Here is a 25,638-nt window from a genome sequence, read left to right as displayed (position 1 = left end):
TGCCAGTTTTGGGCATTTTCCTCTGTTTCATACTATGACACACCCCTCCCCTTTATTTATTTGTGTTTTTATTAATGATCTTAAAACAAGTCATCTGCAGCTACTTTTTTCTACTCCCCTGTGAAATAACAAATGCCACTCTTTGTGTTTAACTACAAATGTTAGCTATTTTCCCTTCTCTAAAAATATGAGATGCTAAAGAGTAATTAAGTCCACAAAACAGTCCACATCAGGACTGTTTGTTTTTCTGAGGTATTTTGATTATTTTCAAATCTAAATTTTCAGTTTCTTTTTTGCCTGTTCTGAGTAGTAGAACCAGTTATTGGTTTTTGTAACAATTGTGCTCCCTTTCTCTTTCAGTCCTCCTGTATCCCCTACCACGGTGGGGTACATTGCAGCTCCTCCAGGAGCTGTGGCAGCTGCTGCCTCTGCCACCCACACTCCGATCCTGCCCCAGCCTGGAGCCTTAGTCCGGATGCAGGGCTTGCCATATAACACAGGAATGAAGGAGATACTCAGTTTCTTCCAGGGGTACCAGGTTAGTATGCAGCCCTCTCCTTGAGCTCATGTTTGGACCTCTGAGTATTGATCAGTGGAGGTCAAACTGAGCCAAGTGAGTGCTTTTGGAAGCTGCCAAACAAGTGTGCAAGCTGCATGTTTTATATTTAACTGGCAGGCTGAAGTGTAACACACGATTTGCCTTATTTCTTATTAAAAAACCAAATCCTTATTTGGAAACAGTGGTTTGGTGTCTGGGTTTGGGGTTTGAGTTTAAAGACCTCAGAGCCCCAATGTGAGTAGGGCTGCAAAGAAGCTGCCACAGGAAAGTAGGGGCTGCCAGAAGTTTTCAGTCCTGGCCACTTGGTGGTGGGAGCCTTTTGGTAAGGTCAGCTTTTGACCTTCAACACTTAAGTTTGCAGATTTCTAATACAGAGATCTATGAACTGGGTGTGGTGACTTGCAAAAGGAGAGACACAGATGTCCTGGTCAAACACTGTTCCAAGTTCTAATTATTTTGGTTACAAGCAGGAATATCTTTCATTAAAGCTGTATTACATTGCAAACTAAAGGAAATCTGTGTTATCCACACTGTATATATTGACAGCAAATATACTATAGGTAACATCAGCCTGTATGGACTGATGGAATGCTCTCAGGTGAGCAAACAAACTTATCTTCTTGATAAGTTAAAAAAAAAAAAAACACAAAAAACACCAGCTACAAACACATGTTCTGGTGAGTATTTAACTCCCATGGGTAACAGTACTTACGCAGCTACCAACTCTGCCCTTTTGGGTACTGCTTGGAAGCTCTGACCTAAAATCCTCTTTGTGGTCTCAAACCACTTCAAGTGAACAAGTGATTTGTATTAAAAGACAATGATTTTTGCCTGTTTGTCCTTCAGCTTTCTGGGATAACAGTGATATTGCTAGAGTTAATAGGAAACATTCAGGCATGGTATGTTTTCTTTCTTTCTTTCTTTTTTTTTAATCTTAAGATTCTTAGAATACAATGAGCTTTAATTTGTTGAGCCAGATGTCTGGTATGCAAATTAATGTAGACTGAGAACAGATGGTCAAATAAGTACGTTCCAAGTTTCGAGTATTTGGAAGATGCAGTGCTCTACCTGTTGTGTCACATTACATTTGTGTTTTGAAAGGAGTTTTGCACACTCAGTTTTTCAGTGGAAAAAGATTGTCACATTAAAAGTGTGGTGAATTTTGACAAACAGTAAAAAGAAACTGAGTATTGTTGTATTTTAGGGCTTTTTCTTCTACAGATATTTCCAAAGTTCAAACCAAGTTTGGTTATTTGTGGCTTTCATGATGCCAAGACAAGTAATAACGATTCATCCTATTGTTTAGCCATCAATATTTTGCCTTTTAGTTGTTTCCTACTGGCTGGGGGTTTTGGTGGATAGATGGTGGATGTATTAAAAGTCTAAGTGTGGAAGCTTATTTGCTACATTGAAATTCAGCTAGAAGTGTAACTGCACTTTTGAAAAATGTGGCCTGAACCTGTCCATGCATGGAACAGGTCAGTGATGACCTCTAGTATCTCTACTTTTCACTATATCTTCAGTTTAGTGAATCTGGACTTTGTGTCTCATGCTCAGTTTGTCCTTCTCCTCGTTTCTGCATTTGGAGAGCAGTTCCTGGTGTTTGTATTGCACAATTAAATGGTTAGATGGACAGAAATTTTGCTAAAAGGTGAAACTATTCTGCTGCTGCAACCTCCTGTGATCATCAGTTACTGTTGTTAAATTGGTCACTTCTTCGATTTCTTTATAAATATTGTCCAAATGAGTTCAGTTCAAAATCTTATAAAGGAACCAGGAATTATTTTGAATTGTTTAGAATCCTGCATGTATTAATGCTAGTTTTATACTCATTCATTCTTTCAGGGGAAAAAGAGATGGTGACTTACTGTAATGGGACAATATTACATCTCTGGAGCAATAACTAACCTTTTTTTTCTTTTTTCCTCCCCTTTCTTCATATTGTTTTCTCATTTCTGCTGCTGCCCAAGGATTTATTGCACGATGCTTCTGCTCGTTCATAAAGTGAGCCCTTAATAATCATCACTGGTTTGGGCATGGGTTTAATCTCTGTACAACTAATTGATGTTGGTATTCAATGGACTTCAGTGTTGGTATTCTGGGAACCAGATTGGAGATACTGAGATTGAAGGGTGATTTTTGTCTTTGTGTGTCCTTGTCTGGAAGGAGCAGGGTTTACATTTTAGTTCTTGCTTTATTCTCTTCTGGATTTTTCCTTCAGGCTTCATGGGTTCTGTTTATTGCATGTGTGCATATGTTGCTACTTAAGTGAAAGCATTTTTCATACCAGACCTGCCTCTTAAGAGATAGACTTTGCCTATCATGGGCTCCAACAAGCTGGTCTCAACATCAGTACATGCTTCTAAAAACAAAGAATTTAAAAGTCTGCAGATCAGCGTTTTAATTTTCATTGAATTTTATTAGCATTAGCCTCTTGTTTAGTGTTTCAGCAGCTCCATTTCTTCTTGCAATTCTGTTTTCTCACTTTTATTAGTGAAAATTCCTTCCAGCCTGCATGTATTTATTGTAACTCAAATTAAGCAATTGAAAAGCTTGGGAAGAATTTTAATAGTAAATCAGGGAGATGGCAATTTTCCCCATCACCTTTCTATATAATATTGTAGTGTACTGTAATCCTCAAAAGAGCTAGTATTAGTATTTTCTGATTCAGTAATTCACATTAAACTGCCTTTTAGTTGTACTGTAAAGCAATAGGGCCATTGATTTGAGTCCAATTATATGCTGGATGCATATCTAAAGGATAGCTGAAAAAATCACAGAACCTAAGCCAATTAAAACCCTGTTGAAAAAACAACAAACCCCAAAATAACCAAAACAACAACAAAACCCTCACCATGCCATTCTCCAACATGATTTTGCATTGTGGAGTAGAGCTTGAGGAAGATGTGGTGCAGCTATAGTAATACCACACAGCAAAACTCCTTGGTGTTACTTCAGGCCATCACTCTGTACAGGTGTAGAAGCAGTGAGAGAACTCTAGTAAATAATGAATGAACAAGGGCAATAGTTGTCATGGATTTATGTGAAGTTGGTGCATAGCAGAACAAAAATCTTTCACTATAGATTTTTTATTTTTCTTATTTAGTGGCTAAATACTTAATGGGTTTTATTACTTTGCCACTAAATGAATCAATGCAAAACTTTTTAGTCTCCAAATACTCTTTTTGGGGTTGGGGTTTTCTTTCAGTTTTCTTTTGTTGTTGTTTGGTTTGGGCTGCTTGTGTGTGTGGGTTTTTGTTGGTGTGTGTGTTTTTTAAAAAAAAATTTATGAGAATGCAAATAGTGATAGGATTGGTATCATGACAAGAGCCTTCAGGTAAATACAAAGGCAGATGCAGTTTAGCCGTGCCTGTGGTCTTAGCTGACCAAAAACTAGTTCACAGCTGTTGTCTTGGCTAGGATTCAGCCTCCTCTCAGTAGTACTTGCCCAGTTTCTTGGAGGTTGGCCTGAATTTGAAGTGAACCCATGCCTGCCTGAAAAAGACCCTGTGGATTAGTTCTTAGAAAGCAGACTTGCTGTTTAGGTACACTGTATGTAAGTACAGTAATAAAAAAACAAACCACCACGCCAGAAGATGACTAAGACTTAGGGGCCATGGTCACCATCTGAATTTTTTTAAAGCCCCCTGAATTTGCTGAAAAAGGCTGGGATGGAAATGTAAGGACTTCTTTGTGTACATGTTTCTACATAAGAAAAGTTTAAAATAAATAGTTCTTTAAACCTGTACTGGGCTTAAGTGTCTTTTGTCTGTAGCTATAAACAACTTTAGCAGTATATTAATCTTCCAAGGCTTCAGAGACCCAGAATTTCAGACTTGCTGGTGGAGGGGAGGAGGGTGACTGGTGGTTAAAACAGTAATAAGGAAGTGAAGTGGATGGATGGCTAAATTCCAAGAGCACTAATGACATTTCTCTGTTGTATCAGGACAACAGACTTCATTGTTACTGACTTTTTAGGGATTAGGAGTTTTTTTTTCTCTGAAATGTGTGCTTAAACAAAGAAGTATTCTCTATTTCCTTTGGGTTCTTTTGAAATCTGATTCTCTGTAGTCTGAGAGGGGGATACCCCATCAACTCTGTGCCATCCTAGGCATGGCACCCTCTGGGGAAGGGAAAGGGGAAGTGGTAGAGGAAGAATTCCCACTTACTGGGATTGGAAGTCATCTGGCAATACAGACGCTATTCCATGCTCACCCCCACACTCTCAGAACAGAGCACACTGTTTGTTCTGCTTTATTCCTAAATTTATCTCCCTCCTGTGTGGAGAAAGCATCTGTGAGACAGGGATGAGTAAATTAGCGGTTACAGTTTCTGTCTGTTGCATCCCACACTTGAAGCAAGAGACTGAAGTGACACCCTCTGTATTTTTGGAACAGGCATTACCTGTTTCAGTCTCTGATGCACAGAATGTTCAGGTGGTATGTCTTCCACAGAGTATTCAGGTATTTCTGGGTGTTAGTATTGGCAGTCTGACGGTACAATTGATGTACTTCTAGGGGCAAAGCCAGTTTAGGGTATTTCTCCTGACTCTTATGCTAAAGTTTGCTGTTACCTACCATCAGATCTGATTCTATATTCCAGGCTTAGTCTATCTAGGCTTTTTTCCAGAGTCTGAGAGTTCCCTTTGGGAACTGCTCTGTGATAAAATTTATGGGTAGTTTGGACAAGAATTGCAGCTGCGTTCCTGAAGTGGCCATTTTGCCTGTGATGTTTTCCTTTTCTATTATTTGCTCCTACTTTTTCCCAGTTGGAGTGCTTCTAAATATACTTTCCACTTTCAATGGTGGGTTTAGGTTTATTTTAGCAGTGGGTTATTTTCTCTAGATTGCTTTGTATGTGCTGTTTTTAGACTGAGCTTTGAATATTCACTGTAGAAACTGCAAAATGAAATGGAAATCAATGACTTACTGGTTACTGACCTGATTAAAGCTGTGCACGGTCTGTGAGGGGAAGACAGTCCCATATTTCTCTCAGCAGGAGAAGAACAAAGAAATAAAATAGGTTGAAGAAAAAGAAATTTACAGAGAAAGTATAGTGTATTCTATCTTTATTAATAAGTTTACCCTTGGTTCAGTCCTGTGTGGCTGGATGTTCTTGTTTTGCTCTTATGTGTTCTAAAATGCAGACAGAATAAGAAAGATTCACAATCATGTGCTTACTCAGGCAACAGGGTACTTTTCATTTTATTCAAAGAATTTACTGTTCTACAGCTTCTGTTTTAATTTACTGCAGCCTCTTACCCTTGTGATTAGAAACTACTTCTATTTCTAGGTCTTTTGATGAATTTGTTTTTTGTCTTTCTTTCTCGCTTTCTTTAGGTCTTTCTCTAAACTCTGATAACTTTGACATTTCTGTACAGGATATTTTCCCAACTTTGATATTTTCCAGATTGTTTATTCCATTTCAGGTGTAACTTATGAAATTCTGTCCCTTACGAGAGTAAGACTGTAGAACTTTACCTACTGTACATCTACTGATAATCTAAAGTATGTACTATCTTGAGACATTCCTTCCAAAGAGTAAACTTACATTTTGTAGATTTGTTTCAAGGGCAGGTCTGGGAACTGATAAATCTAATATTTGCACGGTCTGGTTGCCCTGGCAGAGACTATCTAGAAAATACTTCTTATGTTTGTCTTTTACTTAATGGCATGGGTTTAGATGTGAAGGTGGCTAGAATTTAGTAGTAAAATTCTGAGGGGTTCTTTTATGTTCTCTGGGCTCCTGGTTATTGTTTTCTGTGAAAGGTGTATACTGTGATGGTTGGTGTTTTTCTTTTCAACTTCCCTTTGGAATGATATGTGTCCTGTATGCCCAAATATAATACCCTTTCTCCCTAAGCTGGCAGGAGACCTTTTGTATTATAGAAACATCAAAGGAAAGGCAGCATAGTGCATCTACATTGTGTGCATTTGGCAATCATCTGAAGTGTTAGTGCAAAATCATTAGCATTAGTCCATCTGGGGGGAGACAGGAAACTCTTCTTGCCACTGAAAAGACATTGTACAGCTCAGGTCACACTAAACACTCTTGTCTTCCGGGTTATAGGAGCCACTCAAGTAGTCTTTGCAGCATGTGTAAGAATGCTCAGTCCCTTTCCAGGATACGTGATTTGGAAGGATTATGTGCTAAGAACAAAGTTTCATATTCTCCAAGTTGTATTTTCTGACTATATATGTCATATTTGTACCAGGCCAATAGTATGAGTGATTACTGTTCAGATTCAGGATCTCAAATAATTCTTAGATCTGATTCATATATGAGGTTTTCGTTCTAATTTGTTGGCGTGACTGTTCTGTACAGTCACTATTTTTATTTTAATATTTTACTTCTACAAATCTGTCATGTTGCAGTTACACTGTGTAGTTTATTTCATTTTCCAGTGTAGAAATACACTACACTAGCATAAATGCTATTTTACCTTATGCATGCATTCATACTGGGGCACTGATTTTCTCTCATTACATTGGTGCAGTCTATGGAGTCCAAGCATTACATGCAGCTCAAGTTTATCACTCTGCCCTAGAGAAGCTGCACTTTATTTCCATGAGCGCATAAAAGATCTGAATGAGATCCATACAATTATTCTGATCCCCCCACTTCAGTGTGCAGGCTGGAAGATGCTCATCTGTCCTGGTGAGAGTCATTACTGGGTTCATGATTGTTATGAAAATGTAAGAGTTTGGTTACCTGGTGCTGCCATCTCATGTGTAGAAGGAAAAAAGAAGCACTTCATGGTCTATTTCCCATCCTTGATAAGGAGTAGTTCAAATACAGTTTGGAATATTCCCCATAAGCATTTACTTTATTTCTGCATCCAGCAATACAATTAATATAATTTTTATCTTACATAAAAGTAGTTTCTGTCCGACCAGTGTCTCCTGCCAGTTGTTACAGCTGATGCTCTTAATTGTGGTTGCAAATGATGGTCTGTGTGGCTTTCTGTGCCAGACTGTTCCTTCTCTTGCTGATTGTCCCATGTCACACTTGTACTGTAGTATGCACCTGATGACTACAATGGCCTAATTCAGCTGAGCGATCAAGCCAGGAGTGTGTTACAAGCACCGAAAGAGTGGGTCTGTTTGTAACTCTTTGTAACTTCTGAAGAAGGTAAGATGTGACTGGCAGAGCCTGGGTCTCCAGAGGTGAATGGGAAGGGAAAGAAGGGCTTGGTGCTACAGAGATCTTTGCTTGTGGCTTTTCCCCATTAGTAGCTTGCATTGGGATCCTGGTGTTAGTCTTTCTGCTTCAAAAATCAACTAACCTAGAGAAATGTGCTGACTGTGATCTGTAGCTGATGGGGCAACAGTGGTGGAGGTAGTGTGATTGCCTGGTTCTGCTCAGATGGTGTGTTCAACTTCCAGAAGGCTTTGTTAATGCTTGTATCTCATGTGAACCTTTCAGTCTAACATTTTCCTTTTAGAAGAGTGGTAGAAGATGATTTTTCCCACTGATATTGCTAGAAACCACACACAAATGAGTGTGCAGAAACCCCCAGACCTCTGTCTGTGTCTTTTCTGTACCATATAACTGGCAAGAGATTAATACCTCTCTTTCTTGATTTCCCTAATGGAATGTGAACTATTACATTAGTTTTTTCAGAAGAGGTTTTTTGGGTATAGCAACTTTCTAAAGTAACTAATTAGATTTGCTAACAGTAAACTTGCCTGCATTTTTGCATCTTACAGATAATTCTTAAAGAAATTTTGTTATGGCCTATGTGGAGTACATGATGCCACAGTACTACTGTATTACATTCAAAACGCTACCGACTAGTACATTTTGTTTTTCCTTAAGAGAAAAGCCAAATAACCTTTCAGTTTAAAAATGGCAATCACATACTGTGCCTTGAGAGAATGACTTTGATAGACAAATGTACTTTCAGTAACAACCATCAACTCAGTTGTTTTCAAATTAGTTATTTTCTGGTGTTGGATTTGTAGAGAGCAGATAAACTGCAGGTCTGGTGATTAACTGAAAAATCAGATCAGCAATTGGTTTCTACTAAGTATGATATAGAAATCATTGACTGATTAATGAAGTAGCTCAGTCTAAATTCTAAGTGGTACAAAGTAGTATTATACAAGTACTACTCTTATAGAGTAAAAAAAAGTCCAGGAAAAAGGTTTGTGTGAATCTGAATCTAATTCTAAAACACATATGTGCATACATAAAATCTATTTGTCTAGAAATATCTATAAATAAGAATTTAAATCCAGTATGTCTTAAAATGAAGCTGAAGGGGTTCATTTAGCTCTTTTTATTATGTTGCTTGCTGAATGTATAGACTTCTCTGCTAACTTTCTGTGCAACTCTTATAACATGAATTTCCAGATCCCTACATTGGTATTACAACAATACTGCTATTTAAACTTGTTTTAAAGCTCTTCTCAGTGTTCAGAGGTCCAACTGTGTTCCATGTGTGTTTTCAGCTGACTCTGAGCTACAATATTAAAGTTCTATTCTGAACTGATGGTAAATGAGTTGATCCCATATGGATTAACAGCAGAGACTTGGTTTCGAGAAGAGCATCTTTTAGCTCAGATTTGCAGCTCAACCCAAGTTGTGCACAGCTTTCTCTGTGAGAGAAGGTTACTCTGAAATAAGCCAAGACTGGTTCAAAACTAGAAGCTCTAGTCTTTAGACATGATGTTTTAATCTGTTTTTGGATTTCTTTCTGCATGCTATATCTTGACTAACTTTAGTTCTCTAAGAAATAATAGAAAGTTAGTACTGACTGTCTTATGCATGCTTTCAGTTTGTAAAGTGTACTGTTGCTTATATTTTAAGAATATTTTTACTGCCTGCTCAGTGTTTGGGTGAATGAAGCTCTGGCATCCACTTGCTTTATTTTCATATGTTTGAATGTCAAGCAGATATATGATATATATGATATATGATATGAATGAAATGCTATTGGTAATAACTGAGAAGTCTACTATTTCTTGTAGTATACCAGACACACATAAGTTCTACAGAAATGAAACACTTAAATGTTTTAACCTTTTATAAACTCAAGAGCGCATATGTCACATGAACTTAACTTGAATTGCGTTAATATTCACGAAACTGGTTGGTTTTCCAGCATAGCTTTGTCTGACACTCTTTTTCAAAGAAAAACTAACCTTGTATGCTGAGCTTTTGATCCTTCAGTCTCTGGTTTTGAAACTTCTCTGGGATTCATTTTTATCCAACAACCAGGAGCTTCAAACTTAGCTTGGAAGAATTTCCTGCATCTTATGGAAAATGGATGGGGTACAATAGGGCTGACAGTGATGTCTGCTTTGAACTCAGCAACTTGGAGCTGCTTTTTAAGATTTTTATGAGGGCAAATGCCCTCAAAAGTAAATCAACTCCAATGACTAAATAATCTCGTCTGCTAGTCTGCATTTTCTTAGCCTTGTTAAAATTACAATAAATATTTAATTCAGTTGCACTGCAAACAAATTTTACTTAATTTTTCTGAAAAATCTTCCTTGCACTGTATACCTGTGTTGAGTTCAGCTCATTCTCCCAACACAGAACTCATACAGCTCTTTTATTTTTTTGCATGTGTGTTGTTACTTGGTGTTCTTAACTGTGTGTGAGTATTGACATGCTTTAATAGCCTTTGGCACTTGGCCAGTAGTCCATATAGTACAAGAATTATTAATGCCTGGACTTCTTGCTCCATTCAACCCCTGTTAACATCTAACTCTCTCCTTTTATCAACCTTTAATCTCAATTGCTTCTCTAGCAAAATTTTTTGCACAGAATTATGCTTACATCGCTGTATTCAGCACACCAGCAGAATAAGAGCTGCTGCTGTTTGCCAGGCTAAAAGCTGGATTTCCTTTAGTCTTTGATTCCTTCTCCTTCCCGTTCTTAGCATCCAGGATATTTTCACCATGAACATAGGAGTGGAGTGAGCCAGATGCACTAAAAAATACACACTAGCATTAAAAACTGCATTTCCAGGTGTTGTCTCTGGTCTTAATAGTTTTTTTTCTTTTGTCTTCTTGTACCACTGCAGCTCCAAGCAGATTCCATCCTCATGCTTTACAACTTTAGTGGCCAGCCCAGTGGCGAGGCGTTGGTGACTTTTCCAAGCCTGGATCTAGCTAAGAAAGCAGTGGCTGAGAGAAACGGACAGCTCCTGGGAGGCCGCTGTGTACAATTGTACCTGGTCTAAATGAACACTCTGTGGTGGATGAGGAAAGGATGTTGCACTCAACACCGTGCCTTTTACAAAATAAGAAGTCTTCCCTTGCCACCCAGGCAGCAACAAATGTGCCTTTTCAGCATAACATGTTGGAATGCAGCATGGTGCATGTCCTTTTTAATTTGAAAAATGGCATCTCCTATGCCAAAGGTAAAGTGAAACCAAAAATTATGTAGTTAATTTAGTTAATTTCTAACGTACCTGTGTAAAAAGAAGCAAAGGTGCTCCTGGCATGTAGTTAATTCTGAAGACAGTCCAATTGCACTTCAGCTATCACAGCCATGGGCAAAACTTAGTAGCATTTGAAGTGGAAAACGATGCTTGAGTCATTCAGATTCTTCTGTGTTTAGTTTTTAAGAGTTTACACTTGACAAAGTGTCTCGTTCTTGTAGAGTTTAAATGTCTTTAGAAAGGTCTTTTGGAATGCATGGCTTACCCAGTTCAAAGCGTAGATCATATTGATTTTTGTTTTGTTTTGTTCTTGACTGGAAAATATCAGGATGCTGGATCCTGAATGAAATTGTGCTTTTTCATGTTTTCATTAGACATTGTTTTGCAAAAGCCATATTTGATCTTCTTACCAGTGTACTGCTGCCAATGTGTAAAGCAAAAAAATAAAACCAACAGCAAAACCAGAAAAATCTCCTCCCCCTACCCATAACTCCCTGCCCCAAACCCCAAATTTTTTAATCTCTACAGGACAAAAATGGCACATAAACCTGAGTACTAATAAGTTATATTTTTTTATTTAAGCATAATAGCTTTCAGATACTGTATTAAAGATTTTGCTCTAGTTTATGTGCATGCAATTTGTTTACATCTTTAAACTACTTTATTTGTATATTATGAAACAGCAAGATATGTTGAAATCTGAATTCTCTAGTGCATGCTTTTTTCTTTTTCCCCTGTGTGTATATACATAAGCTAGAAGTACTTTTATGTCATGTAGCATGTGTTTAAAAAAAGGACATCTGCTGTAGAAGCACTAAATGACTTTGTTTTTACTGTGCCTTACTTCTAAACCATTCCAAGTGCAATACCAGCAGAGCAAAATGTAATTAATTCTGTTGTTGACATGTTCATGGATGTCTGTATTGATCTTTTTTGTTAGTGTACAATTTGAGTTGTACTTTAAAGAACTGAATGATGTATGCTTCTTTATATTACAATAAATAAAAGAGATGCTTACGATGTGCATTGCCTTTTGAAAGTAACTTATGCTTTGGTTTAACATATTTTCACAGAGCATCAGTCTTTGATAAATAGCCTTACACGCTTTTCTCCTAGATTTAGATGAGCATTTGTACTTTGTGCCAGTGGTGTGATGTCTTTTTTGGGGGTTGTGGTGGTTGTTTTTTTGTGAGATGTTTTTGTTTTCTTTGTTTTGTTTTGTCTTTCTGCATGTTCTAGTAAGCCAGAAATCTGTATGATGCATGCTTCTCTGGTAGTGCAACACATTTTAGGCAACATGATGTAACTGTTTACATGTTTAGTGTTCTCTTTCTGTTGCCAGAGGAAACAAAGTATTGAACTTGAAATTGTGTTCATGTTTGCATTTAATTGACCTAATGGGTCATTTGCTTTTCTGTGCAACCCCAAATGCTACGTTTAAGTCAAGATAGAGCCAGTCAGCCTTTTTGTAGTGAAAATGGAGAAAGGGGATGAAATCATATCAAGATAAGAATGTCTGTTTCTCTCTAGTCAGACACATCTCATACCAGTTCATCATCAAAACCTCCCAAATTAAGTTTCAGCACAATCAGGTGGGACTGCAGGGAAAGATTTTTCATTATTTTCAAGTGGAAGTGTCTGCACTAATCTGTTTCCAATATTTGTCTTGGTGAAGTCTACCAAAAATCTTACTTTTAAAGTAATTTGAATAGTATAAAGGATTGCACAATGGTAATTAACATTCTCATTGTGCCTTGGAGGAAAATTTAGTAGCTGTGTAGTCCATTTATTACACAGTTACAGTCTGCCACAGTCCAGCTGGTCACGGCTTTGCAGGCTGTTGAAACATTCTCATTTTTCCTCTTATAAAAGCCGTATGGAACTTGTGGTTTTCTGCTTCCTTGGCAAGCTGAGGCAAGGCCAGAATGGAGAGCCTCGGTCACATCAGCCATGATTTAGATGTAAACATTCCCCTACTCGTTTAACACCTTTATGGCTTAGTTGGTAATGATCACAGTTGTGCTTTGGAGTGCAGCCCCATGCCCACATGACAAACTGCAAACAGGCTCTGCCATGTGCAGAATCTGTACCTATCACTCACTGCTGTTTTATTCTCTGTTTAGCATCAGATGATGGAAACCAGTTGTAGAAAGTGAACTTGGGGATATTTCAGGCTGTGGCTTTGTGTGTGAACCCTGACACACGGGACTAGTGCATAGTTTTTCGCAGTTATCTGTGTAAAATGACTGCACGGGCAGTGGCAGCATTTTGGGTCTACCAGAGCCCTCCGGGTGGGGGTCTGACAAGAGACCAGGCCTGGGCATGCTCTTCCTCTGAACTTTAACTTTCCTGCTCGTACTGAAAACTCTGTGGTCTTGCCTAAAAAAAGAATAACAGAGAAAGCAATAAAGGGGATCTTTATTTAAAAACGAATGCTGCTGGCATAGAGCGGTGGCTAGGGCAGGAATCCATCAGGATCACAAAACATTCTGCGTAGGGAAGGCCCCACTGAGACCAAATCCACCCGTAACGTTAAAGGCCCACCCGGGGATCGAACCCGGACCTCGGCGCTATCGGCACCACGCTCTGACCGGGGGCTGATCCTGTGAGGGGACGGTCCCGGCCGGGCCCCGCGACCAGCGGGGAACCGAACTCCGCCAGTGCCTCTTGCTCTGCTCGGTTCTTTGGCTCGGTCACAGCGGTACGGCCGTGCCGAGCACTCCGGCTCTCCCGGAGGTTCGGCCCCAGGGCCAGAGCGGCCGGGCTGGGCCCACGCTCGGCCTTTGAAGTGTTCTGGCACCGCCCGAGGCTTTGTGCCTCAGCTGTGGGGCTGCGCAGGGCCCTCAGGGCAGGCAGGGAGCCCGCGGCAGCTCAGGGTGCCCAGGCTGACCCCTCACAGCAGCAGGAGCCACAGGCAGCGCCCCTTTGGAATTTGGCTGCAGACTCTTCATAGCTGATGGGCTGGCTGCAAGTCCAAGAGCTCTCCTTCACAAATGGAAGATAAATACTTGTATCACGCGTGTTTGGATGATGGCTTCCATCACTGGAGAAGGCTGGGAGCTTGGGGTAAGGCCTAAGTATTTTTTTGTTTGATGAATGCATTTACTCTTTGTAAATTACTTTTGACGTTTTAGACTATGCTGTGTTGCAAAGCCTTATCAGAAGAATCGCTGTAGCATGTAGATTAATAGAAAAATTAGAAAAGCGTTAAGCTTTAACTGTTTCACCAAAGAAGTAAAGTTTAGTAAAGTACCCTGATTTGACTATTACTGTTGTAAAGAAAAGGTCCTCACACTCGGCCACAAAATTTGATTCTCAAAAAGAAGTTTTTCTGTGCTTGCAATCGGCAGACTCCCTCACCTGCACTTGTATTGCCATGTTGTGTAACTGAGGAACAGAGTTACCATTGTTTGTATTTCTGCTCCTAGTTTCACACTTCTGATAGTGCTGGTTTGGAGGTTCATTTAGTCGTTTCTGCTGCCATTCTCTCAATACTGGTAAATTCACTTAGGAATGATTTCTACGTTGGCCCATCCCAGGGGATATTCCTGCCCAGCTTAGAGAGAAGATAGCTTATTCTTATTATATTTATTGGAGATGAGACTGAAGAGTTTGAAGTGGCCTCTCTCTTTCAGTAGTTGCAGCTGTGCATCCAGATCAGGTGTTTCTTCTTGGGGTTTCTTCATTTGCAGAGCAGACTTGCCCAAGACGAGCTTATAAGCTTTGCTTGTTTCTGTGAACTATGATATTTTCAACAAATATTATATTACTGAAATTCTATTCCTCATTTTTTAAAAAGGAAAAAAAGATTTTCAGTACCTTCATTTTTGAAATGTATTTGTTATATTTCAGTCAGTTAAAAGGAGCTGCTGATGGAGGCTGGCAGTTTAAACTCTTGGGGTCCTGTCTTAAATAAAATTGTATTTGGCAAAATCTGTTATATTTTGAGTCTACCACTAGAAGTGTCTTCTAAAAGACGATTTTATCTAAGGAAAGCTTGAAATATTGTAAAGCAGAAAATTCCTGCCAAGGTTTGTCTGTAATCAGTTTAAAATTTCACCTTTTTAGATCTACTTGTTACAAAGATGTTTTTAAAAAATCCAAACTAAACCAGAGACTTGATTTTCCCGCCCCTTTTTTCTTTTTGTATAATCAGGTAATACTGTATTATTTAGCTGGATGTACAGTTGAAATGTAAATATTCAAATAAAGATGACAGCATGTTAATTTAGGCTTGCTAATTTCCATTTCTTTTATGCTATGTTATTATAATAGTTTTACTTTAAATACATTTTTTAAAAATAGCTGTTATTTGTTGCTTTCTGATGTGCTTGCTGATAATATAAAGTTGACCTTAAATAAAATGCCTTCCCTTTTGTAAACATTACTAAGGTGCTGCTCTAATTTTGCCGATTCCATGTTAGCCGAGTCTTTGAGAGAATATCTTTAGCTGCCAGTAGATGTCCCCTTTCCATCGTGGTTCGCAGGAAGGGCTGGGAACACCACAGCTTCGGAGAGCTCCCTTTTAGCAACTGCAGCAGGAGCTTCAGTGCCTGCAGTGCTCTGGCGTCTCTTAACCTTAAAATCGGAGGTCATTTTGCTGCTCATAAAAATGTTGACTTAAGTTGGTTGTGTTGGTCTAGGTTTTTTTTTTTTCCTCCTTCTCAAATTTGTCCTTGTTTTTCTATTCTAAATGTTTTCTGTGAGTTCATTGATATTCAATACGGTTGCTTTGAAATGTACAAATTGATTTCAATTTGTGAAAATCACAGCTGTATCTGACTGCGTTTAGTCGGAAAAAATTAACTTTTAAAAACAGCTCTACAAAAAGAAATCCATAAAATGGTTGCTAGAAACCCAGTGGCAACGATTAGACAAAAGGCGGGCTTTAAGTGTCACCCCAATTGTAATCATACTGCGTTAGACCAAAAATGAAAGAAAAATTGCTCTTTAGTCTTCTGGCTTTAGGAAAGGAATCCGTAGATGAGCATCATGATGTCAGGGCTTTCCAGCGGATTACGCTTTGTAGAGAGAAGCGGGCCCGCAGCGCGGCTGGAGCAGCCTTTGCTGCTGCTGCTGCTGCTGCTGGCTCCGCTCTGCCGCCGTGCAGGGCAGGGCTCCTCCCGCAGAGCTGCTGCCTGCCTCGGGCTGCTGGCTCGGGCCCTCGCTGCTGGGGGCTGCAAACTGCTCCTGGCAGAGAGCGAGTTTGTTGTTCTTGTTGGTTTTAATCCTCGTCTCTCAGGGCATTTCCTTTGGTTAACTGGGAGTCTTTGGGAATTCTCCTTGTGGGGGATCCCGTGAGGTACTCGCTCACGCTGTGGTGTGCAGATCATACAGAAGGAAGCGTAAAAATGGGGAGAGGTTTTTAATGTTCAGTATTAGATCTTGAGTTGCTCCAGCACTTGCCACATTTTGGGACTGCCTAATTTTTTCACTAGAAATTGAAAAGGGGGGTGTAGGGGAGTTGCATATCAATAGTTCTGCTATTTAGAAAAAGGAACAAACTTTCTCACCCACAGCCCTTAACTCTCAAACATGGGAATTGTCTTTGTAAATTTCTGTTGCTTTGAAGTCTGGGAACATTAAACAGGACCTTCTACTGCTCCTAGACCTTCTAGGACGTTCTTCTCTTGTTGAGCAATAAGTGAAAATAAGAAGAATATGTTGTATTTCATTTGGGAAAGCGGCTTTTACAATAGACCTGATGAAGGTGCAATTGTTCTGGTTTGTACCAATGTCCTGTACTGGTCCCTGCCTTCCAGCCTGGCTGTTACAACATTGTAACTTTTGAAAGGGTTTTTTTGTTGTTGTTGCTATTTGGTTCTAATCATTCCTTGTTATCAGCACTTTATCTTTTGCTTGCTGGAGGTAGGGGAAAAGTTAATGTGCTACTGCCATGGATCACTTGTATGCGTATATTCCCTTTTAAAATAACTTTAGAGGTTTGAATTTCATGCAAATGTAGGTTTAAAAATTTGTATTAATGTGCAAAAATATTCAAAATCTTTACTCTGGGTACACTTAATAATACTTAGAAGTATGCAAGAGCAAAATGAAGGATATACTGTTATATTTCCTCTTACTACTGTCCACAAGAATAGATGAGAGATGGAAGGAAGCAACAGAATAACTGAGGAGAGGAAAAATGATGTATTTTTGGGGAGGGGGAGCCTTATTAGAATTTTCCATGAGAAACTTCAAAAAACTGATGGTGGTTTATTGGAAAAATCTCTGTTGTGTGCAGTGGAATAGCATTAGAATTTAGCTGTCTTTGCTGCATTGAATAAAAGCTTTTGGGTTTGTCAGAAAGAGTAAGATCTTTTCCTGTTGTTTTCTCAACTTATTCAGTTCAGGGGATCTCTCTGGAACTGCTTTCAGTAGGGATGGAAGGCACATGAAGTTCTGCTGTGGGAGAAATGCAAAGGTGTGGTGGAACTGCACAGTTCAAAGGCTGGCAAGGAACAGGTCCCTCATCTCTGGGCAGGGCATGAGAGGTTAAAGTGAGGAAAGGACTGTCTGAGCCTTATCTGGAGTGTAACATTTGTCACTACAACTTAGTCCAAGGAATTCTTAGTTAAATATGCCTTGAAAATGTGGGACTCATTCCCACTGGATTAGGTGTGCCTTTCTTTTGTTTGATGCAATGCAGTCCTTGTGCAATTGTGAACTTTACTGTGAAAATCCACACAAGCTACACTGAGTATTAATTGTAGTAATAGCATTAAAATAAAATGTCCTTGAAGAGGTCAGGACTTTTATTTATTTATTTATTTGGTTTTGGGGTGGGGTTGGTTGGTTATTTTGTTTTGGTTTTGTTTTTTTGAAAAGCAATGCAAAAACTTAGAAAACCAATAATTTTTCCTTAGTTTTTACTGACTGGGAATATAAACTGTCAGATTGCTTACAATGCTATGCATTTTGTGTGTGTGTGGTATTTACCTTTTAAATTGTTCTTAAATGTTTTATCAAAAGTCAGGTACATCATGTTCTTGATGGGATCTGGAGCACAGGCTGGATGATGATCTGCAGGCCATAAGGAGATTATATCCTGGAGTTAGAGCTGGAGTTATACCTGGTAGTGCTCATTTCTCTTGCTTGTGAGGAGGAGAAGGCTTATAAGAATGGCAGGTTCCATATTTTCAATGAAATGTGGCTTCTGCTTTTTGCTAAAGTCAATCTTCTTGTTCAGATTAAAGAGATTGGTGATTGATAACAGAGTGTCAGTGGTAATATTTAAAGTGACCTGATCTTACCTTGTAAGAAGTAAGCCCCCAGAAAAGAAAGGATTCCAAATTTTCAGGTTATGGGGGCTGTTTTGGAGATGATTTGGGGAAGAAAGAAATGGTAAGGCTATGGACCTAGACACTGGTGATACATCCCAGAGAGTGTGCTAACAACAGAGGAGTCTGTGAATGCAGTAAAGGTAATATTTTGGGTTTGTGCATTGTTTGGTTTGGGTTTTTTTTCTATTCTGTTCACTGGCACCAGGTTCCACCAGTGGTTCCTCTTCAGATACAGCTACTCTGGCAAAACAGCACCCTGCTGCTGCAGTGTGGGACTCACTGCAGAGACTGGAGATCTTCCAGCTACAGAGCAAGTCCAGCGTGGGATATTGTAGCTTCCAGAGGCTGTGCTATGACCAGGATAATGACTCTTGTAATGGTTTAGGAGATGGGATGATTTTCTGACCTGTTTTGAACAGGAAAAGCAGGTTTCAAATGTGCTGAGGAGGCAGCATCAGCCCACACTGCTGGCAGGCTGGGATGAGCCAGTGGCAAAGGACAGCACTGCTGGCAGACTGCCCTTGGGTTAACTCTGGGAAGCCACAAACACAAAAATCAGTCAAAGTGTATTGCAGATTGAACTAAAGCAGCTTTGAGCTGGGCAGGTCCAGAACCACCAGCAGGCAGCTGAGTGCAGCTCCATTGGGCAAACAGGAATGCAGTTCCCAGCACAGCTCTGCTCATGTTGCTGGTCTCATGAACTGTGGTCACAACTGATTACAAGCTATAGACTCTAGAATTTTTTGAGACAATTAGGATAAACCGAAGTGGGGGAAAGGAGGGGTTGCGGGATACAATTGCAGTTTGTTCATTGCATGTCTGTCATTGAGCATAAATGAAGGTTTAGCCTCTAGATGCAAAGTAGGAAATTGGATTTGAAATCAGAAGGAAGAGCCAAGGAACAATTTTTCTTATGCCAGCACCTCAGTTTTCATCCCTTTAAAAAAGGCTTAGTAAGGGGGAACATGCAATATTTGTGTGGATGTCACTGTAAAAAGTTCACAGTTTTGAGGAATAATTATGGAGCTAGTAATAAAGCAGACACCCTTGGCTCCTGAAGCCCTTGAATTTGTAACTGGCATTTGAGTCAGAAATCCTTCAGGAGAGCTGTTGCAGAATTAGAGTAAATTTTGGATTCTGTTTAGCAAGCACATCATCTCTCTTCAGAAATTCTTCCCATTCCTATGTATTGTTGATTTCAGAAATATTCAGTATCATATTTCAGATACAACATTTGTGAAGTATACAGGGAAAAAATGGTTTCTCTTTAGCAGACTGTGCCACTGAAAATGGAGCTCTACAAACTCTTTGTGTAAGAGGACTTGCATATTTTTTCCTGAATGCTCAAAACCACTGCCATCCCTACCCCCAACTGAACAGTTTTCTCTATTGTTCAGTGTACTCAGGAAAAATAAGATTCTGTGGTTTATAATTCATTTTTATTTTTTACCCACATAAACCATAGTGGTTTTTTAAAAATTTTTATATTGAAAACACTCCATTGTGTGTTCCCCAAATCAACAGTGGAACACTGAAACCCACGAGATGAGTTTTTCAGTACTTTTCTTTCTGAGTACCTTCAGAACATGCAGTGCTTTTGAGATCCCTGTTTAGATGGTGGTGTGAGACAGCAGCTGTGCAGAATGGTAACTGCTGTGACAATCCCCCTCACTGGGAAATGTTGAGAGAATACCAGTGACCCTCTCTTCTCTCCTGAATGGGTTCTGCTGTTGTGCTTTAGGAGTTACATGAAGACATTTCACGCTTGCTGCCCTTCAATCACTCCAAACCTGATAGATGTTTTTCAGGAATGGCAAATAAAACCTAAGATCCCAACCTCACTTTTCCACCGATGGTGAGGTTTGTAAGTAGATAACCATCAGTAATATGGAAAACCACCCAAACTAGTACCTGTCACTGTGGTGGCTCTGTAGTGCCAAAAGCAGTAAAGCATGGCAGCTTCTTTTGGGGTTTTTAGATACAAAAATGAAAGTGGCAATTTATAGTAAAGATGACATTGTAATATTAGTGTGAAGGAAAAGCTTTTGTCTTGCTCATGAGCAGCTGCTCAGATTGTGCTTCCAGAACACCTCTGTGGCGTGGTAACCTGCCTCGGCTGTGTTTTGCATTCAGGGGTCTCACACTGGTTTTTGTGTGTCCATTCCCTCTTGAGAACACACCCTGTTCAGTAGGGTGGGCACTGTGCAAGCTCTGCACAGGGGGTATCTGCTGTGGGCTTCTCTTGAACCTCTCCCTGCTTTGCCTGCACACACACAGGCTGGCTCAGCAATCTGCCCAGAGCAGCAGCCCAGGTTTGCTCTGATATGCCTCAAGCATAGATTTTGTTTGTGGAATGATCTCGTCTGGTTTTGGCCACATTTGAGTACATTTGAAGCATGATGTTAATATTTAGTCTAAAATTATCTTTGTTTTTCACATAGTATCTCAATAATGAATAAGATTAGCAACTTGTGATTTTTTTTTAACTCACCCCCTCCCCCCCACATAAATTGTTCAGACTTTCACTCTGAGGCACAAAGAAAGTTGTTTTTTTAAAGTAATTTTTTGTGAACACAGTAAATGCAGTTCACTTCAGACCAATAATCAAACCACACATACACCCTTTTGTCTCAACTCTATTAAAGTATTAAAGATAATGTTCTCTTGATAATGCTTCGTGATGGGAAAGCATTCCTCTCTTTCAAAAATGCCTTTGCATTTATCTTACTGCAGCGTTCCCTAAAAGATTGCTAATGTGGAGCGTTATAAATAATCCTTTCTGCACTGCTGTAAAAGTAATTTAATGGACATTTCTGGGAGGACAGGCCTATGGGAAGGTATTTATAGGAAGTATCAAGGGGTGCCTGACAAAGTGAAGTGGATGGTTTGGCTTTTAACGGGAGCTGGGAGAGGAGCTCGGTGTCAATGCTGGTGAGCAGCCGGCTCTGCTGTGCAGGGTGAGCACACTCTGTGCCTCCTGTTCCCAGCCCACCCAGCCTGTTCTGAGAACAGCTCTGCTCTGCAACCCTTGTAAACATTGCTCCAGCTGTGTGAAGCCACTGGAGTGACTGCAGTAGTTGCTGGAAGGCCAACCATGGCCAGCCTTAATTATACAGACAAAAAAGAGAAAATAATTTAAATGTTCTCAACACTGAGCAAACAATGAAGATTTCCTCTTAACCCTACTACAGCAGGAACACCTTTTCTCTGAAGGACAAGTTTGTTTATGTCCAAAATGGCTCTTCTGCCTAACAAACCTTCACTGAATCACCAGTCCTACCTGGCCATGCCTCTGAATCCAGGCTCTTTTGCCAGGTTTCTTCTCTCCTACAAAGATTTTTCTGTGCAAAATTCTGCACTACTTTTTAGAAAATAAGTCTACAGAGGGTTGGTTTATTTGGATTCTTCTCAATTTTTCTTAGATATCCAGTCTAGGATATCAGAAATCTGTTTTGTGAGAATTAACGCTGCCTTTCTTAAATACACTTTCATCCTTTCTTTAGTTTTGCATCTGTTTTGTGGAAATCACCAGTTGTGCAATTCTGGCTTTCAGATAGTACCTTTAGTGGCAGCGGCAGATGGAAGACTTCCTGGACAGTTGTGCATGGCTGGTGTTGGAAGCAACTGTTTTATGTGGTTTGGATGCTTCTCTACTGCTGTTGGAACAAGAGGGACATCAGATTAATTGTTTATGTATAAATTATTCATTACTTTTAAATTAATAAAACTAGAAGCCTGTGTTAAAAATTTCTAGGGTTCCTCCACCACCATCTGTTAGTTAAATGAATGTGATGTTGGGGCATAAATAAGGTATTAGGTGAACCCAAGTATCTTTTCATAACAGCAGAATTTTGTAGCTGGGTAAGAGGACTTTAAATATGAAATAGTAGGAGCAGAATGGAGTGAGAAAACACTCTCTAACCAAGAGCTGGTACGAGTCATTGCTGCTGCTGCAGAGTTGGAGATAAGAAAAGCCCCTGAAGAACTCTGTCTTGTCCCCTCCCCACGTTTTCTTCCTCTGGGAGTACAGGGAGGGTGTGAGCACAGCACCCAAACCCACCTGATCCTAACTGGGAACTGGTCCTTCTCCTCCCAAGACCAATCCTATATGGACTCATTAAGTAGCATGGAGGGGGAAAGAACCAATGCAGCTTAAAGTTCCTTTGGTTTGGGGCTGACTTTAGATGGTGAATTTTTCTGGGAGTAGGGAGAGAAATTGCTGATGAAGCTGTGAATTGTTGAAAATTTGAGTTACAGGAAAGATCGGTGACAGAACAGCTCATGATCAGTATGTTTGCAAAGACTGGGACTAAAAGGTGCACTTTGTAACCAATGAGAGTCTAAAATGCTTTCTGTATGTGACCTGAAATGTCAACCAAAACATATATTGAGTTCTGGGAACTGGAGATCACAGTACTTAACAGAGATTTTATGTTATCTCTGTGGGACATAGTGGAAAATAACTTGGATAATTGCTTAAGAAAACATTTACCTTAGCAGTCTGCACAAACCAGGTAGTTATGTAATACCTACTTGAAATTCACCTTTATTACAAGTGATATTTCTTAAATCTTGACTTTTTGTTATAAATATTAAACACTTGCTGCATTCCAGCTGAGTGGAAGCTGTCTTCTTGGTGGCTAACATGATTTTTTTGCATTTATTTGAAGTTCCTCATGATAGAAAGTGGGTTAAATATAAAATTATAGCACAAGTTGTCTATGATAGTGATACTGAATTATTAGTACATCCTAAGATATCCATGTATCTTGCCAAAGGTGGTTCAGTGCTGTGATGTTCTGCCCCATGTGAGCCTTGCAGTTCTAGTGTAGTTTCAAAACCTGAATGTCCAGCAGAGACCCTCCAGTATGGCACACAGCTACTAGGAATTACTTGTGCTTCTCTGGCACACGTGCTGCAGCTCTTCCTGGAGCTGTGCCTTTTGAAAGGGGAACCTGCTCTGTTGGTGTTTTGATTGAGTGGAAGGAGTTCTGGGTAGCTGGGTCACTTGCTAAAATGTCCTGAGGCCTCAGTTCTTACATTCACCATGTATGAGGATAAGGAATGCCTTGCAGTTACCCGGGTTACTTTAACTAGCATGAGTTAAGTGTGATTTAGATTGTGAATCTGTGTTTAATCATAATGCTCAGAGCAATGGGGTTAGTTGTTGTTTTGTGTTTTAAAAAAGACATAGGAGTAGAAAATAGATAACCAACCAGTCCCATGTCTAGTCTAGTTGCATTTATACTGTGTGATAAAGCTCGCTCTTTAAGCAGTAATCAGCTTTTGCTCTGTGCCCTTCTGATAACCTAACAAAAGGGTTTAGCCTTTGTGTCTTCCACATTTTTGGTGGCATGTCTTTACCTTTTACAGCCATTATTCTCTTTCAAGTCTTCTAGAAGATTTATCCAGGTTTAGTCTCACCCATACTGCCTTTCTTACAGATCCTACCCTTAAGTAGGAGAGTTGGGCCACCCTTTTACAATACACCCTTTACAATAAAGGCTTTTTCCCTTCATTACGTTACAGAAAAAGAGACTCCAGAGAATTGTCCTTTGTCAGTTTTTTTCTTACCCTGACTTTTCCAAGGGGGAATTAGAACGGCATAGGATCTCTACATTAACTAAATTTTATAACATCCCTGGCCTCACCCCCAAGCTGCAATTTGTCTTCTAAAAGAAAAAAAAGAAGAAAACAAAACAATAATCCTAAAAAAAAGTAATTTTGCTGTTGAGAGCAGGATCCTGATGGTATCTATGTGACTGAGAGAGTGCCAGTAACACCAAATAAAGGTTTGATGCTTGTTTCAAACAAATTTGAGAGCTCAGGGGACATTTCCAGAACAGCTGAACTGCTGAGCTCCTTGAATCTCAATAATGTCATTTCTTTTTTGTTAACTCCACCCCTGAGGATATTGTATGTTGCATGGAGCCAGTGCTGATTCTGTTTGCTGGGCCCATCTGCAGCACATCTCTACTGTCTGCAAAATGGCCTTCAGTGAAGCCACCCGAGTGTATTTGAATGAAAGGAACACCAAGTAGCTTGAAAGCTATCTTACAAGCTGAGTGTAAAAACAACATTTAATTGCTTTCTAAATTTTTTCTACTTTGATTATGAAAGACTGAGTTACTGTTTAAATATAATATTTAATGTCACTCAGAATTGTTCTGTTTTTAGGTCACATCCTTCCAACCAAACAGGATTTTTTTTTTTGTCATAAGTGAAAGAATTCTACTTTATTTGTCTGGTCCAGGTGGTGTTTGACCTGCAAAGAGTTCATGTGCTGTTGAAAAAAATATTTATCTTAGTGTAATATATGTGAAAATGATACAAAGTCATGAGGGCAGAGTCTTTGTATGGTGTGGGATTCTGGGCAGGAGAGCACAAATGGCACAGAAAAATGGAACAATTTACATTAGAACATGTAGTGCTTAGCTAGTGATATGCTTAACTCTTGCTTATCTAAAAGATGATTTTTGCAGCTTTAATGATGTCTGAAAAGTGTATCTAAGAAGAACTTTGTGAGAGATTTTCCTTCTTTCTGCTATGAAGTGGTTGAGGTCAGCCTTTTGTAGGAGTGGAAGCCTGTAATTGGAGACAGACCTGCTCAGTAACCAAAATATTTTCAGTTTTCCCCCTTTTCTCTTCCTTTTGTATGTTTTGTATTCCTCTTTCTAGCTAAGGAAACCTTATTTGTCTCCAGTGTCATTTTAGCAGCTGGATTAGTTCCAAAGAGTTTAGGCTCGGGCAAGCAGCATTTGAGTCTCTCAGCAAACTCTGCTGACAGCCACAAAATGTATGGCTGTGCCTCTCCAAGCCACGATGTCATTCACCCAGGATTTGGCCAGTGTTGGATTGCTTGATATCCTCCATTGTTTGTGCAACTTTTCCATTATAACTTCTGTCAGTGGTGAGGTCAGATGGCAATGATGACATTCTTGGCATAGCTTCTTTTTTCATATCCTTAGAAAAAAATAATCCCATAGTAGCACTTAGTTCAGTTTCAGTATTGCCTTATTTGTCCTATTAGCTTGATGGCTTACACTCCTCCTCCAGCTACTGTGACTACAGCCAGGCAAATGTCACAGGGTGGTATTTGCTGTTACTTGAATAAAGTTATCCTTGACCTCTCATATTTGCTTTCTGTTGAAGATTTTATTAGCAAATTTTTATTCCTGGTAAGGGAATAAATGGTGGGAACATGGAAATGCAGAAATGCCTGTACTGGCAAAAGAGTGTGTGCTGATCAGTGCAGCTGGAGACAGAAACAATTGCAGCAGGAACTGATTACACAGCAAGGACCTGAGCAGGAGCTGCTGTGACAGGCAGGTGTGAGGATTCATGTCCTGTGAGCAACCTTTCCACATGGAGACCCGGCCTAGAAAACACACAAGGTAAAGTTG

At 39.6% G+C, this 25,638-nt stretch overlaps 1 protein-coding gene across 7 annotated transcripts in view; it reads left to right on the top strand.

Moving 5' to 3' along the window:
• ESRP2 (epithelial splicing regulatory protein 2) overlaps positions 1-11,974 on the top strand; it is a 41,892-nt gene extending 29,918 nt beyond the window's left edge. For 4 of the 7 annotated variants that reach the window (XM_058846062.1, XM_058846063.1, XM_058846064.1 and 1 more), the window contains exons 15-16: positions 361-538; positions 10,593-11,974. In XM_058846062.1, the coding sequence (XP_058702045.1) occupies positions 361-538; positions 10,593-10,751 (337 nt within the window). In that variant the 3' untranslated portion in view covers positions 10,752-11,974. Of the gene's footprint in view, positions 1-360; positions 539-2,529; positions 6,099-7,578; positions 7,691-10,592 lie in introns of those variants that run through there. The other 3 variants (XM_058846066.1, XM_058846065.1, XM_058846067.1) reach the window with 2 other exon arrangements.
• The last annotated feature ends 13,664 nt before the right edge of the window (positions 11,975-25,638 follow it).

The sequence above is a fragment of the Poecile atricapillus genome, chromosome 10 (genome assembly GCF_030490865.1).
Source record: "Poecile atricapillus isolate bPoeAtr1 chromosome 10, bPoeAtr1.hap1, whole genome shotgun sequence".
NCBI classification, from domain to species: domain Eukaryota; kingdom Metazoa; phylum Chordata; class Aves; order Passeriformes; family Paridae; genus Poecile; species Poecile atricapillus.
Note: the sequence above shows the minus strand (reverse complement) of the source record. Positions and strands in the feature narration are given on the sequence as shown.